At 41.2% G+C, this 15727-nt stretch overlaps 1 protein-coding gene across 20 annotated transcripts in view; it reads right to left on the reverse strand.

Moving 5' to 3' along the window:
* Positions 1-4301: 4301 nt before the first annotated feature.
* The window catches only part of LOC139135523 (GATA-binding factor 2-like), a 76346-nt gene continuing 64920 nt past the window's right edge, over positions 4302-15727 (reverse strand). For 10 of the 20 annotated variants that reach the window (XM_070702951.1, XM_070702950.1, XM_070702949.1 and 7 more), the window contains 4 exons: positions 15090-15641; positions 11886-12031; positions 9641-9766; positions 4302-6462 (listed from right to left, as the gene is read on the reverse strand). In XM_070702951.1, the coding sequence (XP_070559052.1) occupies positions 6091-6462; positions 9641-9766; positions 11886-12031; positions 15090-15641 (1196 nt within the window). In that variant the 3' untranslated portion in view covers positions 4302-6090. Of the gene's footprint in view, positions 6463-9640; positions 9767-11885; positions 12035-15089; positions 15642-15727 lie in introns of all 20 variants that reach the window. The other 10 variants (XM_070702942.1, XM_070702943.1, XM_070702941.1 and 7 more) reach the window with 1 other exon arrangement.

The following is a 15727-nucleotide window of genomic DNA, read 5'->3' on the forward strand; positions in this document are numbered from 1 at the left end:
ATCATTCACACAGAAAAGATTACGGCAATATTGCCATCCACCATCTCTTTCTGAAATTCCATCAAGATCTACGTGGCATGGCTCAGTTTCTGTAATTCTAGTAAGCTTTTAAATAATACCAGTGAACTTATAGTCTCGGAAATCACCAGTTCCTACGAATAATTTCTCCGGAAATCCTCGCAACGCGTCGAGCGTTCATTTATTGACGGCGCGACCATGAAATCGTTGCAGATTTAGCGGTTAATTTTATTGTAATCAATTTTCAGGGAGCTCGGCGACGACTTGTGGAGTGTCTGTGACGGTGCAGTCACCAATTGTACACACAGATCACAACAAACTGTTTTCACGACGGTCAACCTCACATCGTGGTACGCATTTCGGCATTTCCGACACCAACAATCAGCAAGATGTATCTCAAACAGTCCACAGTTAGTACTCGATTAGATCACAGCATGATCGCCTATCTTTGGTGACATGGAGCGTCCCCGAAGCTTTTCAGTCGCAAAGTCAGTTGCGGGAAACAGTGTCGACGGTTCAAGAGGGAGCCTATATTTTCTCAGATGAAAGAAATCTTCCATTTCGCTCCAAAATGAGCCAACATCTAAATGTTTCGGTTGTTGGAAATTTATAAAGAGATTCGAAAACTTGTCTATCGATAATTCCATCCGATACATTGATCTGCTGTTCGATATAGTCACGTGGTCTGATACCAACCTCACCGAATGGTAATTCAAGACGAGTCTGTGAAATAAATCGTCAAAATAGCAATCTATTTATTGATAAGTGAACTCGTGTAAAGTCCAACGACTTGTATCGATAAATCATGATCAAAGCGATCAAATCACGACATTTCAAGTCAAATTGTGCAGATTTTTCCCCACATTTTTATAATTGTATCCGTCATCATCAATGACGAATGAACGATATACTTCAGTAAAAGTAAGATCAGAATTGGTGCGTCGACTGGCGTCGAAGCGTAGCTGCCAGAAAAAAAAATCAAGTTTTGAAAACGACTTGACATCAGAGATCTTAAAACCAACCAGGCGCCATGCCAAACCCCTTATCGGTCTCCCGATTGACTTCATTCATTATGAATTACGTCTGATTGTTGCCTCGAATATTAGTATCTAGTGAGTGCAATGGTGAGTTTGGCTTCACAGGGTGGATATTGATCACGTTGTTTTGTATTTGTAGATATATTATATATATATATATATATATATATATATATATATATATATATATATATGTATGTATGTATGTGTGTACGTGTGTAATATATAATATGCATATAAAGTACAAAGTAGTAACGTAGTTATATCAGATATTTACTTTGCACTTGAAGTATCTTTGTTATTGTATGTATGTATATACATACTCTCTCTCTCTCTCTCTCTCTCTCTCTCTCTCTCTCTCTCTCTCTCTCTCTCTCTCTCTCTCTCTCTCTCTCCATATATATATATATATATATATATATATATATATATATATATATATATATACATACATATATATATCACCTTATCTGAGTATATATATTATATAATATTATATGTTTACGCATGTGTATATTATATATATATATATATATATATATATATATATATATATATATATCAGTAGAATTATACAGAATGTATACTTCTAAGTGCGTATTGTGCGGGGAGAGAGAGAGAGAGAGAGAGAGAGAGAGAGAGAGAGAGAGAGAGAGAGAGAGAGAGAGAGAGAGAGAGAGAGAGAGAGAGAGAGAGAGAGAGAGAGAGAGAGAGAGATATTGTATACTGATTGTATTCAAATAGAGTATATTGTGATCTATTTCCTCATTTGTACTGAGCAGTACAAGTGTCACTACTGAGTGCAGTATTCATGATGTAAATTTTTCACGGGGAATCATTAGCTAAGAGTTTGTTTTTGTGGCCGGTATCATGCGGACGCTGGGAATCACAAAATGAAAGCCACTCACGACATTTTCATTCCGCATAATAAAGTAATAAAAGCCGATTCATTGCCCCGTGCATCGAATTATTATGCAGAAGAGCCATGTAAATTGAGAAATGATAAAAGGATGTCAACGTGGTGAATTTGCGAGGGGAAAAAATCCATAGTGTCTCATCTAGGGTACGTCGACTGAATGAAAGTGGAAGTAAGAGGTATTAGGTTCCCATTTGTCATGTAGTAACGAGGGTACACAAATCCCGCTTTATTGGCTCGGCTAGATTGCACAATCCATTTTACTGGCGAGAGGCATGCGTGTGAAATTGGACAGCAGATGATACGTGTCCATTTCAATCTAACTTCGATGTTTACTGTATTAACACATTTTATCCCCAATCACACCAAGATCAGTTATCGTCCAAATCTTAAAAATTAAGTCGTTTAACTTCAAAGAATGACAGAATTGAATTTAATCTGCTTTGGTGATATCACCAGTGTTGATCCGCCCTTTAGTGCAAAGTCAAATTTGACAGTAACGAATGTATGGCCAAGGAATCATGTCCTTGACGTTGAACAGTAAACCTCTAATGACGTCGGTTACTTTACGTTAAACATGCAAATGAAAAGTTCAGGATTTTTTTTGAGAGAGAGAGCAGGCAAATACAGAGCTCTTGTACCAAAATATCGTTATTGTAAAATAATATCAAGTACAGAGAGAGAGAGAGAGAGAGAGAGAGAGAGAGAGAGAGAGAGAGAGCAGGCAAATACAGAGTTCTTGTACCAAAATATCGTTCTTGTAAAATAATATCAAGTACAGAGAGAGAGAGAGAGAGAGAGAGAGAGAGAGAGAGAGAGAGAGAGAGAGAGAGAGAGAGAGAGAGAGAGAGAGAGAGAGAGAGAGAGAGAGAGCGGGCAAATACAGAGTTCTTGTACCAAAATATCGTTCTTATAATAATATCAAGTACAGAGAGAGAGAGAGAGAGAGAGAGAGAGAGAGAGAGAGAGCGGGCAAATACAGAGTTCTTGTACCAAAATATCGTTCTTATAATAATATCAAGTACAGAGAGAGAGAGAGAGAGAGAGAGAGAGAGAGAGAGCAGATGAATACAGAGTTCTTGTACCAAAATATTGAAACACAATATCAGGTACCTTAATTTGATGAAATGGGCTCTGTAACTACACATTGTCAAAATTCTTGGAGATAATGACAAGACTTCATTGAGCAAGGAAAATGAAGGATGAAACACAAAGGGAGAGGAGTCTGTTAACAGGGACGGGAAGAATAGAAAACCTTGACTTGTTGTGGAGCGAACAGTCATTTACAGGAAACTGTCCTCCAAAATTCTGCAAGGCCGTCCACTTGAGTTCTGTTCTTGTGACATTCAATCAATCAATCCATTTATAAAGCGCCTGTATCCTATAAATCAATTGTCATTGTCACGTACAAGAGAAATGATCTTAGCTGTGTACAAGAAGTTCAGCCGTTTTTTCGATTTTTTTCAAAGTCGAATCTCTGCGCTTAGTATAACCAAAGGGTGGGAGTATTATGATCACAGATTGAATAAATTTATTAAAAATTATCAGTCTGAACATTTCTTAAATCAAACACTTTTCTTTTTAAAACGTTTCAGAAGACAACGCCATTGTTATATGCAACTCCCCTTCAAACCTTGTGAGTCTGCGTATTTGCTGGTATTACAGGGACTGTGCTGGTATACGTGAGAGTGCGTTGAGAGTTGGTGTGCATGGCTTGAAGGTTTAGTGTGGTTATCGAACCATTTACTACTTCTGGGGTCTCCATATCAAACAAAATTCTTCCTACACAAAGCTCGACATAAATACAACGCAACTGCAGACGTAATTATATTTACATAGCTCACGAGCGGTTAACTGGAAAGAGGGCTCATATAGGCGGTACAACATCTGCTATATCCCTTTTTTGGATGAAACGGGATGTCTTTTATTAACGGGTAACAGCAGAACAGTTTATGTTATGTGGAAAACAGGAAGGATAAACAATAGACCGCACTTGACTTTAGCAATCGGTGCGTTTCCCCATGGAGGTACCTCCGTTCCCCAATGCTCAAATCGCCCAACGTGCGCATCAAATAGATCTGCATCTTGGGACATTTACAAGTTTGAAGCTTGTCTCACTGTCTTTCCGTGGTTGGTTTGGTGAAAATTTTTAAGCAACCCACTCAATGCTGAAACCACTGTTCGATAAAAAACTATGCTAGTTGAATCTGAAATACACATACTATAAACCAACGGCAGCCTTACTATAAAGCCAGGTGTCTCTCTCCTGAGCCGTTAACGTTCGCTTTGTCCCAGCGTTGCAATACTACAATACGTACACGAACAGGAAAGAGTTTGAAGCATCACATTTTAATCGACAATATATTTTGTACAACATGTACAGACAAAAGGGGTTATCCATATCATACTTATTGTTTCTTTGTCAGTAAGAGTTTACACATTACAAGTTTTTTTATCGTAATCGTTCACCATCTCTGGATCTGAGCCATTCTCTCACTCTGATACAAGCCTCGTCAAGTATCCGAAATGGACACAGACCAATCTATGCTAATGAAAAAATCGTAATCACCTCTCCAATGACGTCACTAACAGTTTTGAAGTGAAGGAAAAATATCATGATACGATCGCTTATTATTTTTTTCTGTATTGCACCAATTATGATTTAAATAAATGGTCATTCTCTTCAAATAAGTGGTCCAAAAAGAAGAAACAGTCTAAAAAGTCTTTCTCATATAAGTTGTTCTGTTTGATAAAAGTTTATCTTTCTTAATTATTAAGAGTTCAGATAAGAGAGTATACATTAAACCCGCATTCTAAAGCTAACATCTTTTACTCTTTAAAATCTAGTGATAAATACGAAGATTTTGTTTACAGTTGCTCTCGTCCCTCCTCGTGACATTCAGTCAAGGCTAACATAAATTGTACTCTCTACGTCGTGCTCAAAGGAAGAAGTTTCCACTTAAATTTGCCAGTGAAAGTATTTACAATGAAGCGTTTATTTCTTGCGTTGTGCCCTTACGCAGCTCGGTAGCTCTCTAATGGGCGAGTTTGTTTCAAGGAAGGGGTGCGAGAAATGACCAAGCGATAGACTGCAAGTGCCACTTCAGGTCTCTGAATAAATTAATCATGCTCCACCATGGTAATCCACTTGACAATGTTTTCCTCAACACTGAAAAAGAGGAAGTTTAGCAGACAGACAACCCCCTCCCAAAACTCAATGCAAACTCACGTCTTGGGTAATAAGCATGCAAGAAAGGCGGTGGTTGAAATTTCCCAACCAAAATCTTCGTCACTGATGTCTAAAACAATAAGTACTGCTTGCCTATACAAAAGAAAAGAACAACACCACTTAAACGAGAGTTGAGTCTTTTCAACTTGTGATACGATACTGGTGAAATCGACATGAAATCTCGGAGTCGAATGTGCTTCCTAAAGCGGTGTGTCCGTATGTCCCCCTCCCGGTGGGACTAACCGATCAACCTCTGGTGATTTCCCATAATGCCGTATAACTTCCCCAGCTATTAGGAGAGGTCGAAAGGCGTGTCCCCCGACGATGGGGGCATCTAGTGCCTCTTTCTCTCGATCGGTACTGGCAGCAACGCGAACGGCAGTCAATAATTCACGACCTGGGGTTTACCGGGTTATTTTGCGCTAAATTGAACATCCCTGGGTGTGTTGGGAATAGGCCACTGAACACTAAAGGAAGGGTATCAGAAAAAAGTCTCAATGAGAGCGATATTCTGGACCTCTGGAAGCTTAAAATTCCCTTTCTCCGAATGCAATGTACAACTAGAAAGGAGAAGGGCGTGTCCCTTTCTCTAAGAAAACGTGTCCCTTGTCAGGCGACCCGACTGTTCTGGATTCTTTCCGCTCATACGATGTACACACCAGCACGACACGGTTCTACTGAAAAGAAGCAATTATACACATCGTCGCTGTATTGTTCAGTTCCTTAGACATGTATTTAATAGAGGTATGCTATCCCAACGGCAGTCTCTCTGGGTCTCGGTTCTGATTGCTTTTATACATCAAATCACTCTCTTATTGGTTATGCAAACACGCATCGCCGCCAGCCATCTCAATCCTTCGCCCAGGAGACTCAGCTTTTGAAAGTCTAATTCATGCCATAGCTCCCACCATGCTCATGCTGGATGTCGGTGGGCCCAGCGACAGGCTGGATGGCACTGCCATGTGCGCCGGCGGGGGAGGAACGAGCGGCGTGCACATGCCGCTCGCCGCCGATGGGTAGGAGTGGTGCAGGGTGCTCATCCCCGGAACTTGGTAGTCTTCCGACTTCACCATGCTCGAAGACTGGTGGTAGGGCGATGGGTGGTGGGGGGCTCCGAACGCCGGCTGCTTCATCATGGAGTCGCTGTGCACTTTCAGGTGGTCCTCAACCATGCCTTTGTTCTTGTTTTTCTTTGATTTGGTGGAAAGTTTCCGATTTCGGGTCTGAATGCCGTCTTTCTTCATGGTGAGAGGTCTGTTCACCTGTAACAATAACATTAGCAGAGCAATCAATACCATTACTCATGTTCAATTCGCTATCTCCTGTGTTAACATACCATATACACACAAATTAAATCAGTTCGCCCGCGCTAAGGTGAGAGCGGGTCTTCGAAAGTAAATAATGTAATTCCATTGCGTCAGTATTTAATTTTCCAACTGATCTGGCAATACACTACTTAAGTGCCATAAAAAGCTCTCCCCCCCGTAACAAAATGATAGTGACAAGTAGGTGAATCACTTTTCTGAGGACGTAAAGCGAACTGATAACAGGACAGAGAACTCTTTGCCCCAACACCACGACCTAACAACGGGGCTACTTCAGATTGACATATACCAAATACTCATGGTATTCAAGTTCAATGCGTAACGATGGAGGTCGTAGGCGCCGCAACTAGTCTGTAACTGATTTTGCCTTTGCTTTTGCTTCAGTCGAGGTATTTCATATCAAAACAGGGCTTTTACGTTCAGATATTCTAAATGTCTGTCTTATATAATATATATATATATATATATATATATATATATATATATATATATATATATATATATATATATATATATGTGTTTGTGTATGTATATGTATGCATCATATATTAAGGCATGTGATTTACACGCTGTTTAACATAATTATACAGCTTCAATCATGTAAACTATATCTTTTGAACAAGTGTTGTCAGGAAAGGTGGCCACAGCTAAAAGGAAGCAGGCGGGACTCATTTCCTTATTTTTATTTCGCAAATACATTTCAACGATCTAGTTTCACTCGCGATGGACCTTGCTTTTTTTGTGCGTTCAAAATAACTACTTCATTTTCTCGTATTAGTTTGATAAATATCATGGACCGGATGGCGATGTTTCCTCTTTTGTGCATGATGTTTCTAAAGGTCAGGAGAGCAAGTGACAGAAATGCGTCTGTTTCCGCAAGATTCAGCGGCAATAACTCACGGTTCGGAAGTGTGATGGTGAGCGATAAGAGCGAAGAGATGTTCTTTTTCAGCGGTCACGCTTAGCTGGCTTCAAAAGTGGAAGACAACAACTTGCGGGGCGAAAGCGAAAAAAGATGCAATACGTGGACTGTCAAGATTTGTCATGCTTAAACGAGGATCATTGGGTGGAAGAGCGGGGGGGGGGGGGGGGGTTCAGGTATTGTTCAATGTCGGCTAGTTCGGTCCCAATGGCGCGTGGAATTCCCCGCCTAGTTCAACTGACGTGCCCTCTTCACCAAACACATGCAGATCTAAGTCTGGGCAGAGAGCTTCGATGAAAGAGACGAAACAAGAGATCTGTATTAAAGTTACACTCGCCACAGATCGTTAGATTGTGTCGGGCAGATAGCCATCTAAAGATCCTCATAATGATAACAATTTACTCATTGACCCCGCGACCCCCACTTTTCAAGAGGTCTTCGACTCGGCGTCTCCACCGGAGAGCCTCGAGTCCCAGTGAGCCGATTCGGTCGAAGGCAAGCTGGGACGGCTCGACTTAGATTTCCGACGGACGCGTCAAAGTAAATATATAGCATATTTTATAACATTTAGCTTGTCCAACGTTGAGATACACATCTCATGATATGGCGATCGCTATCACAGTGGTGGAGATCATGTACCAGATAAACAGATCAGATCTGGGTGTTCAGAAAGGCGGGTAATGATTGGCTAATTATTATGCAAATTGTAGGCAGACGTGTTTTCTCTGCTAATCGGTGGATAAATAAACACACTACCAACTTGGTTGGGCTTCAATTCACACAATGGCGGGTGTGAATTGATTAATTAAATTACACTGGCGCCAATCACGTGAAAAACAATACCAATAGAGGGCTTGATTTATTGATTTTTGATTGGAGACACTGCGAGGTGTCCGGTGACTTGTCTTCGGGGTATAGGTGAATGCGGCTGTCCGCCAACTATAACTCCGAGCCGGATTTCTCTGAAAGCATCGCTTTGCGCGATCGGTTCACGGCTCCATAGGAAGCCTCATTTAAACTGTACTGATGCATTACACGGTTCAAGACTATAAGGGACGGGAGAGGACACTGCGAAGAAAAGAAAAGCCACCACGGCCGTGTGCAAATCGCCGGTGTCTTGCCTTCCCTTCATGTGAAAACAAATTAAACCCGCCCGAAAAGATCCGAGTATTGCTGAACACCATTGAAACCCAATCAACCATGTAAAGGTTTTTACGGCGAGCCACGATGTCTGGCAGTGCACTTCATGAAAAATTCATCCTCTAAAGATGCTTTTTAAGTTGTTGGCGACAACGGGGGTCTATTTTAGCATAGGCACCCTATCCTCCCCCCCCCCCCTTTTCCTGGACGTAGCCAATGCACAATACAAATACTTTATACAAACTGCACCGTTTGTGCGTGCTTACTAACAACACGGTAATAAGAAAGGTACAAAGGACTTTCTAAGTCTCTCTGCTTTCAAAAGTCTTGAAAGTCTACCCTGGAGTTGTTTGTGTTCGTCTAATTTGTCAAACAAAACGCTATTCAACTGATCTCATCTAGTGCCATATCGCTCAGACTAATACACAGATTCGACTCCGGAGGAGCAAAGCCATGGTTTTCTTGCCGGTTGCGATACTGAGCAAAAGTCGCGGCCGTTATGTGTCAGCTCTTGACAAGATCAGGCCACTGGCATTAAGAGAAATCGAAGAGGCGCGTTGTTTTGACAACAGATCCGCCATACCATGCCAAGCATGTGTCAGTTTGCTCGTCCACGCTGATATTCTCAGTCCGGGAAGGCACCGAGAATAGCGCAGCAAGGGCCTGCGGTCGCATTCATCCACGTTACACAGGACTGGAATAATATCTTAGCAGGCGAAAGGTCCTGGGCCACTCGTTGAGATCCTAAACCCTCGATTTATCATGCGGTACTCACGTCGGCTTGGGCTATGAGAGCGCTATCACTCGCCCATATGCCCGGAAATGACGGGGCAGACCCTTTTGATAAAATTGGTGACTTTTCTTACAGAGCATATACTGCAAGGAGCACTTCTCTAACGGGGAGGGAACAAAAATGTTTTCACAGAGAGCAGGAACAAAGGTCAAACGAGAAACAAAGTGGTTTACCACTTGATGAATGACCCGACAAGAGAAGTCTTAATTCGACTGTCAACGAGCTCAAGTGGTTATATCAATGTCGTCGAAAATACTTACCCCGTGAAGTTTGTAGTACAATCCGCAAGCGTTGCATACTGGGTCGCCGTTGGCGTTTCTTCGCCACAACGTTGTCTGAGTACCTTGGCAGTTGGCACAGCTCGTCCCAGCTCTTCGGGCTGCAGACTATCGAAGACAAAAAAAAATATATCAACGGAAAAGGTTAAAAATATTGCTGTCGTAAACTGACAAATAGAGTTTTTGAGAGACTGCAGACGGAGTAATTCAGTCGTGGGGAACACAAGGCACTTAGGCCACGCCGTTTTAAATTTCAAGGACTCTAAGTGGATCGTCTTTACTTGTCTGAAATTCAACTCCGTCTAGCGTTTCGTTCGTTCATTCTACCGATACGACACAAATATATAAAACAGCCCTTTACAGTTTTTCATACAATATTTATACGGAATTTGGAAGAAATTTTCAAGCACCACGACGAAGTGCCATTTCGCAAATTGAACCACTGTGACTTTAAGGCACGTTGTGTAGTTTGAGAACGAGCTGTCATTTTAAACGAATGGTATGGCATGAACCTTTAAAATTGTTCTCCAGCTCGTACGCAAAATACACAATGTCATTATGGCTTGATGTTCATATGATTTGAGGTATAGTTTCAATTCCTGCATCCAAATTAACAAGCTGTTAAAATAGTTTAAAATATTTAGCCAAACTGTCGCTCCCCTCACTACCTCCGTTCCATTTTCCGAGCGGATTCGCAACTGTTTTCCGCAGTCTAAAAAATAAATACATCCCCCACTAAAATAACACCTTCAAATCCGGTTGTTGGACGAAGCGTGTTGCAATCCCATTAGAAATCATAACAAATTGGCGCCGAGGAAGCTTCACCGGACTGTCCAACTGTTTTCGAACAATTTGAACCAGTAGGGTTGGCACATCTCGTCCTATAAACAACTGTACTAATTAACAACTTTTTTCCAAAGCATCTTCAGAGATCGGCTAAGAACGCAAACCATACGGCTTGATGATCACCATCATATATACGATATACGATTTTTTTTTTCAATACTTTGAAAACGAAGAGAAAGGGCTCACTAAGAGGGCAAATGAAGATTAACCATCACGGCATTGCGAGTTCTTGACCAAGTCACACTCTTTTGCGGCACTACTTGGTCGCTTGGTGATGCCAAATGAACTTTTCCCTCTCGAAAACTGAGAAGTATTTCCGAGGAGGTGCCTAAACTGCACCTACAGCTCATTTCGTTTCAAGTGATTACAGCCTACTGGTAAAGATCAACTGGTGGGACAGATATGGTTCGGTTCATAGATGACAAACCATTGGACGACCTATTGGGTCTTTCAAAACATGTCAACGCGGGCACATCATGTTACTGCAAGAACCAACAGAAGAAATCTCCCCCATAAGAAAGGGCGCACTGATTTCACTCTCAACATTGGCGCCAAGTGTCTGCCACAGAACGGGACGGCTACGATTCGCTTGACGGCGATTTATAAAACCGTGTATTTCCACCGTCAAACACGTACAAGAAAATGCGTTTTCACTTCAGAGGAGATTCTGAAGGTCCGACATTACTGATAGACTATTCTTTGTGATAAAGATTTCTTTCTCTCTATAATAGTATTAGCCTCGGGTAGAACTCTGTGAAGGGGGCGAGTGTCGGATTTCGGTATCACCTTCTGCTACAGACGTTGCATTTCAGAAGCCCTGCGTGCGGGAAGTTAAAGTTTAAAGCAAGACTTTGAACAGCTGATCCCACACAAGCACAAATTTCTTTTTGATATTTTTTTGCGAATTTCGGGGTTTTCACATACCACTTAAAAGTAACCCGTTATATTCCCAGCATCCATTGCTAAAGATTTAACAAAAGACAACTATAAACGAGGCTCAATGAAAACAATGTCATACCATGTGATAAATCTCCAGGGTGTTTATTGAGATAACACACGATTCCTATCGCATTGTTCGTTCGTTAGCAATTTTATTAAGGCAATAGAAAGTTTATAAATTTCAGTTTCTACTGTTTGTGCCTTCAGATACGAATGATATGTTCACAAGTCAATAATGGGGACTTTTTAATTAGCATGTTGATAGTTTTACATATAAGTTTCATGACAACCCTTAACATAAAACACTGCAGTCCACGGGGTGGAAAGAAAACCAAGCAGATATAATCTGTAACGAAATCAAAGATTGAAAACAATCTACAAACTTCAAAGTGTAACAAAGCAAATAAAGAGGTAAATAATAAACAAGCAAACATAAACTTACCAGTCTTCGTTTGGGTTTTATCAGTGGTCTATTCTGACCGTTCATTTTATGATACAGTCCACATGCGTTACATAGGTAATGGCCGGTACCATCTCGCCTCCATAAGGGTGTCGAGGTTGCCCCACAATTCACACACTCACGACCCTCTGCTTGAAAAGATCATGATACGAACGTGGAGATTTAGTATCAAATCCCCGACCTTAAACATCTTAAAACATACATCAATAATACCTAATACATGTGCCTACCAGCCTACATTAACATTTATATGCAAACATACTTATACATACACATGCAAGCATACATACATAATACATACATACACACACATACATACATATAAATACATATGTAGACATGCATACATACACACACAGTCCATACACATACATACATAAATGCATATTAGACGAATACATGCTAGCACAGCCATCCATAACATTTATTCACTCATACATACATACATACATACATACATACATACATACATACATACATGTACACACTAAAGTTCATACACATGCATGCATGCATGTTAAACGATTGCATGCCAACACATCCATCCTTTCGTTCATTCACTCGTTCATTCAATATACATACATACATACATACATACATACATACATACATACATACATACATACATAGACATATGGATACATACATACATACATACACACAAATACATAGAACAGGATTAGAACTAATTTGGGATAATTGGATGGTGAAGTAATGTCGGTTTTATCTGCAAATGTAAATTATCTGCATTTCTTTTTACGTTATACACTTGTTTTTATGAGTACTTTGTAATATCGCAACATTCAGCTACAGGGTACCCAACATTTCTGAGAAATTTGAAGAATATGAAGATCCAATTATCCCAAATTACTTCAAATCGTGTTATACATACATGCATACATTACATACATGTGGCATGCATACATACACACACACACAAATAGTGCAAAGGGTGTCATTATCAGTAAAAGATTGCATTCGATTAATCTACATTCCCTGAAGTATGAAATTGATTCCTTCCTTGAATATGTACGAAAAGACTATCCCGATGAACTGAGGTAACAAGTCGAAACTCTATGAAGCACATTAATACTGAAAAAAACGCCATCATATATTAATTTAAGCTAAACAACGGTTCTTAATTCATAGCTGAACCTGGAAAAATCGTAACGAAAATTGTGTCATAACTTGGGCAAGGGGGGTTTTGCATGTCAAACAGATGGAAAATTTCCTCATGATTTTATGGCTCAGTCTCGTCTCGCTGTCTCCGTATACTTGATCTCAAATGTCCAGAAATGACCAGCTGCAATCGAAAATCCAATAAAGCATATGCCTTGTATGCAATTTGTCGTTTCGTTTTCCTCATAATATTTACGGTTTAACGATCCGTTCGCTCGCTGCGTATCTCGGAGCGGAATACAAATTTTTCGATGGCAGCGAGCTCGCCACAGAAGCCATCTCCAAGCAACACGAAATGCATGCGTGGTTCATTTTCGGACGGTTCTTATATTGTTCAATTGGCTTTACGAAGTTTTTTTCTTCTTTTTTAAGTATGTTAGATCTGACTTATACATTGCATTGCATACTGCCCATCATCGTTTTGTATGTATGTAAGTAGACGTTTTCGTTAATGTAATCAACACACTGAAGTCGCTTATATTTTCGGGTCTGCTAGACCCGTCTTGGCAAAAGGCTCCGAAGTTCTTCTAATCTTACAAGTCGTTCGACCAACGGCGACGAAATCTAACATTAAAACTGAAGTACGAAATTTCACGATCTTCATGAATATTTTGTCACGATTCTCTATGAGCACCAGTAAAAGGACCGCTAACACGAAATCACTGTGTCGTAGTATTAAAGTAGGCGATTGCAGTTTAATGCTAAACTATGAGAGAGGGGCGCGATGCAGAAAGATTGGTTGTTGATCTCAGATGCATGCTTCAGTTTATTCCTGACGACATGTTGCCGACTTTACAGTCGCTGATCATCACTCAATTTCAGACCACGGTGCCCAAAGACTAACTCTTTAACTCCCTTGCGGTTACTCTCTGACGGTCCAATGATCGGCGAGCATTCTTTCCGTTATTAAATGACCAGTGTTGTTTTTATTACTTTCTCTCGCCGAACCTCGGTTAAGAAATCCCCAAATCCTACAAAACTTTCACAACTTACAAGAACTTAATAACATCAGGTTTAGAAAGAAGTCATTTTTGTTAAACGAGAAGTATGATTTTTTTGTTCTGCGTTATTATTTCATGGGTGCGACTTTGCGGAAGTGCTGATCGCGTGATTTTGATCTCAGCGTTCTTCGTGTATATTTTTACAACTGACGCATTGCATAATTGTCGTCTCTTCAATAGGGGGGGGGGGTCGTGGAGGCAGAAAGGACCTCCGTGAGGAGTTAACACTTTGGACGGGAAGAAACGGTACCTTTAATCAGCGGAGGGAGAGATCGTGAAAATTCAATTGACTGGGGGTGTTTTGTAGCCGTGCGAACTATGTGAGACAGGGGTGCAAAGTTAATCTGGCGTTGCTCCACGCAATACGACGTTACGTGTGAAAGCATGACAACCCCAATAAAATTTTGACGCCTTTCGCCCGTTGATACTGATGCTATCGTGTCCCGATAATTAAATCTGTTGAGTCGCGTCGGTTTAACCAGTAGTGTGACTATTGGTATCACCGAAATAATTTATCATATTTGATCAAATTCCCAATAGGGTGTCGCCTACATTATGACGAATAAATTCAATTGTAGTGCAACGCACCTTCGAGGCCACAACGTAGTAATTTCCTTGTATGGCAGCCCGTGCCATGCGTGCGTTCATCTGTAGAGAAGGCGCCTGTAAGACCCTTGTCTTTTACACAGAGATAGAACTTTCGTACAGCGGGATTGTTTATAAAACATTTACTTCAGTATTTCTGTGCGGGCATATGGATCCCTAACGTGCTTGTTTCGCTGCGTTCCCGGCACGGTCAAGGGTCGGAAAGTCATCTCCCTAATCGCCTGGCGTTTTTTCTTCGGCGAACAATAGACAAGAGTGTAACAGTGACACAATTGCTACTCCGAACAGAAAGCTACACAACAAAAAAGGCGCTTCTTAAACCGAGATAAAGATCGGTTAAAGAAGACACGGGTGCGATAAAATAACATGAAAATTAGAAACCTCGCTTGGACATACTTACCGGAATTTGAGCGGGTTTTTGTTCTCGGACGAGGGGTAGAGAAGTTGACATTTCTGGCACTCAGAACACTGGGGTGAAAACTGAGCGAGTTACTGAAGTCCGAACTCGTAACGTAGGCTGGATATGTGGGCATCGGGTGGGTTTGGCTCATACCGCTTTGTGAACTCATTGTCAACGCTGATGAAGAAGACAAACTGTTGTCCGAAAGGCTGCTCGATAAACTTGACTTGGAGTGGATTTTGTCGTCTGTCGATTGGGAGTTGTAGTCTAGGGGATAGGTAGCGGTGCCCGTGATGTTGTCTGGAGTGCTTTCCTTTGGCGGAGTCGGTGGGAAGTTAAAGAGATGGGGGCTCGTGTGAGCATGAGCTGTAGATGAGAGCGAGTTGGCTGGGTGAACGCTGATGGGCCCAGTTGTCGTGGAGTGGTGTGGTGTCTTACTGAAGGGGTTGGCGCACCACGCTGTGTGTCCACCAGAGCGACTTTCGATCCACTGTATCGGCGGTGCGTGGAAGTGTGGTCTGCAAACTTGGCTACCAGGTACATTTACCCTAGCTGTTGGTAGGACAGGAAACATTATGATAATTTTTTTTCTGAGCGTGATACCACAGACAAAGGCTGTTTCGTGTTCTGGAACTTCC

The sequence above is a fragment of the Ptychodera flava genome, chromosome 6 (genome assembly GCF_041260155.1).
Source record: "Ptychodera flava strain L36383 chromosome 6, AS_Pfla_20210202, whole genome shotgun sequence".
In the NCBI taxonomy this organism is placed as follows: domain Eukaryota; kingdom Metazoa; phylum Hemichordata; class Enteropneusta; family Ptychoderidae; genus Ptychodera; species Ptychodera flava.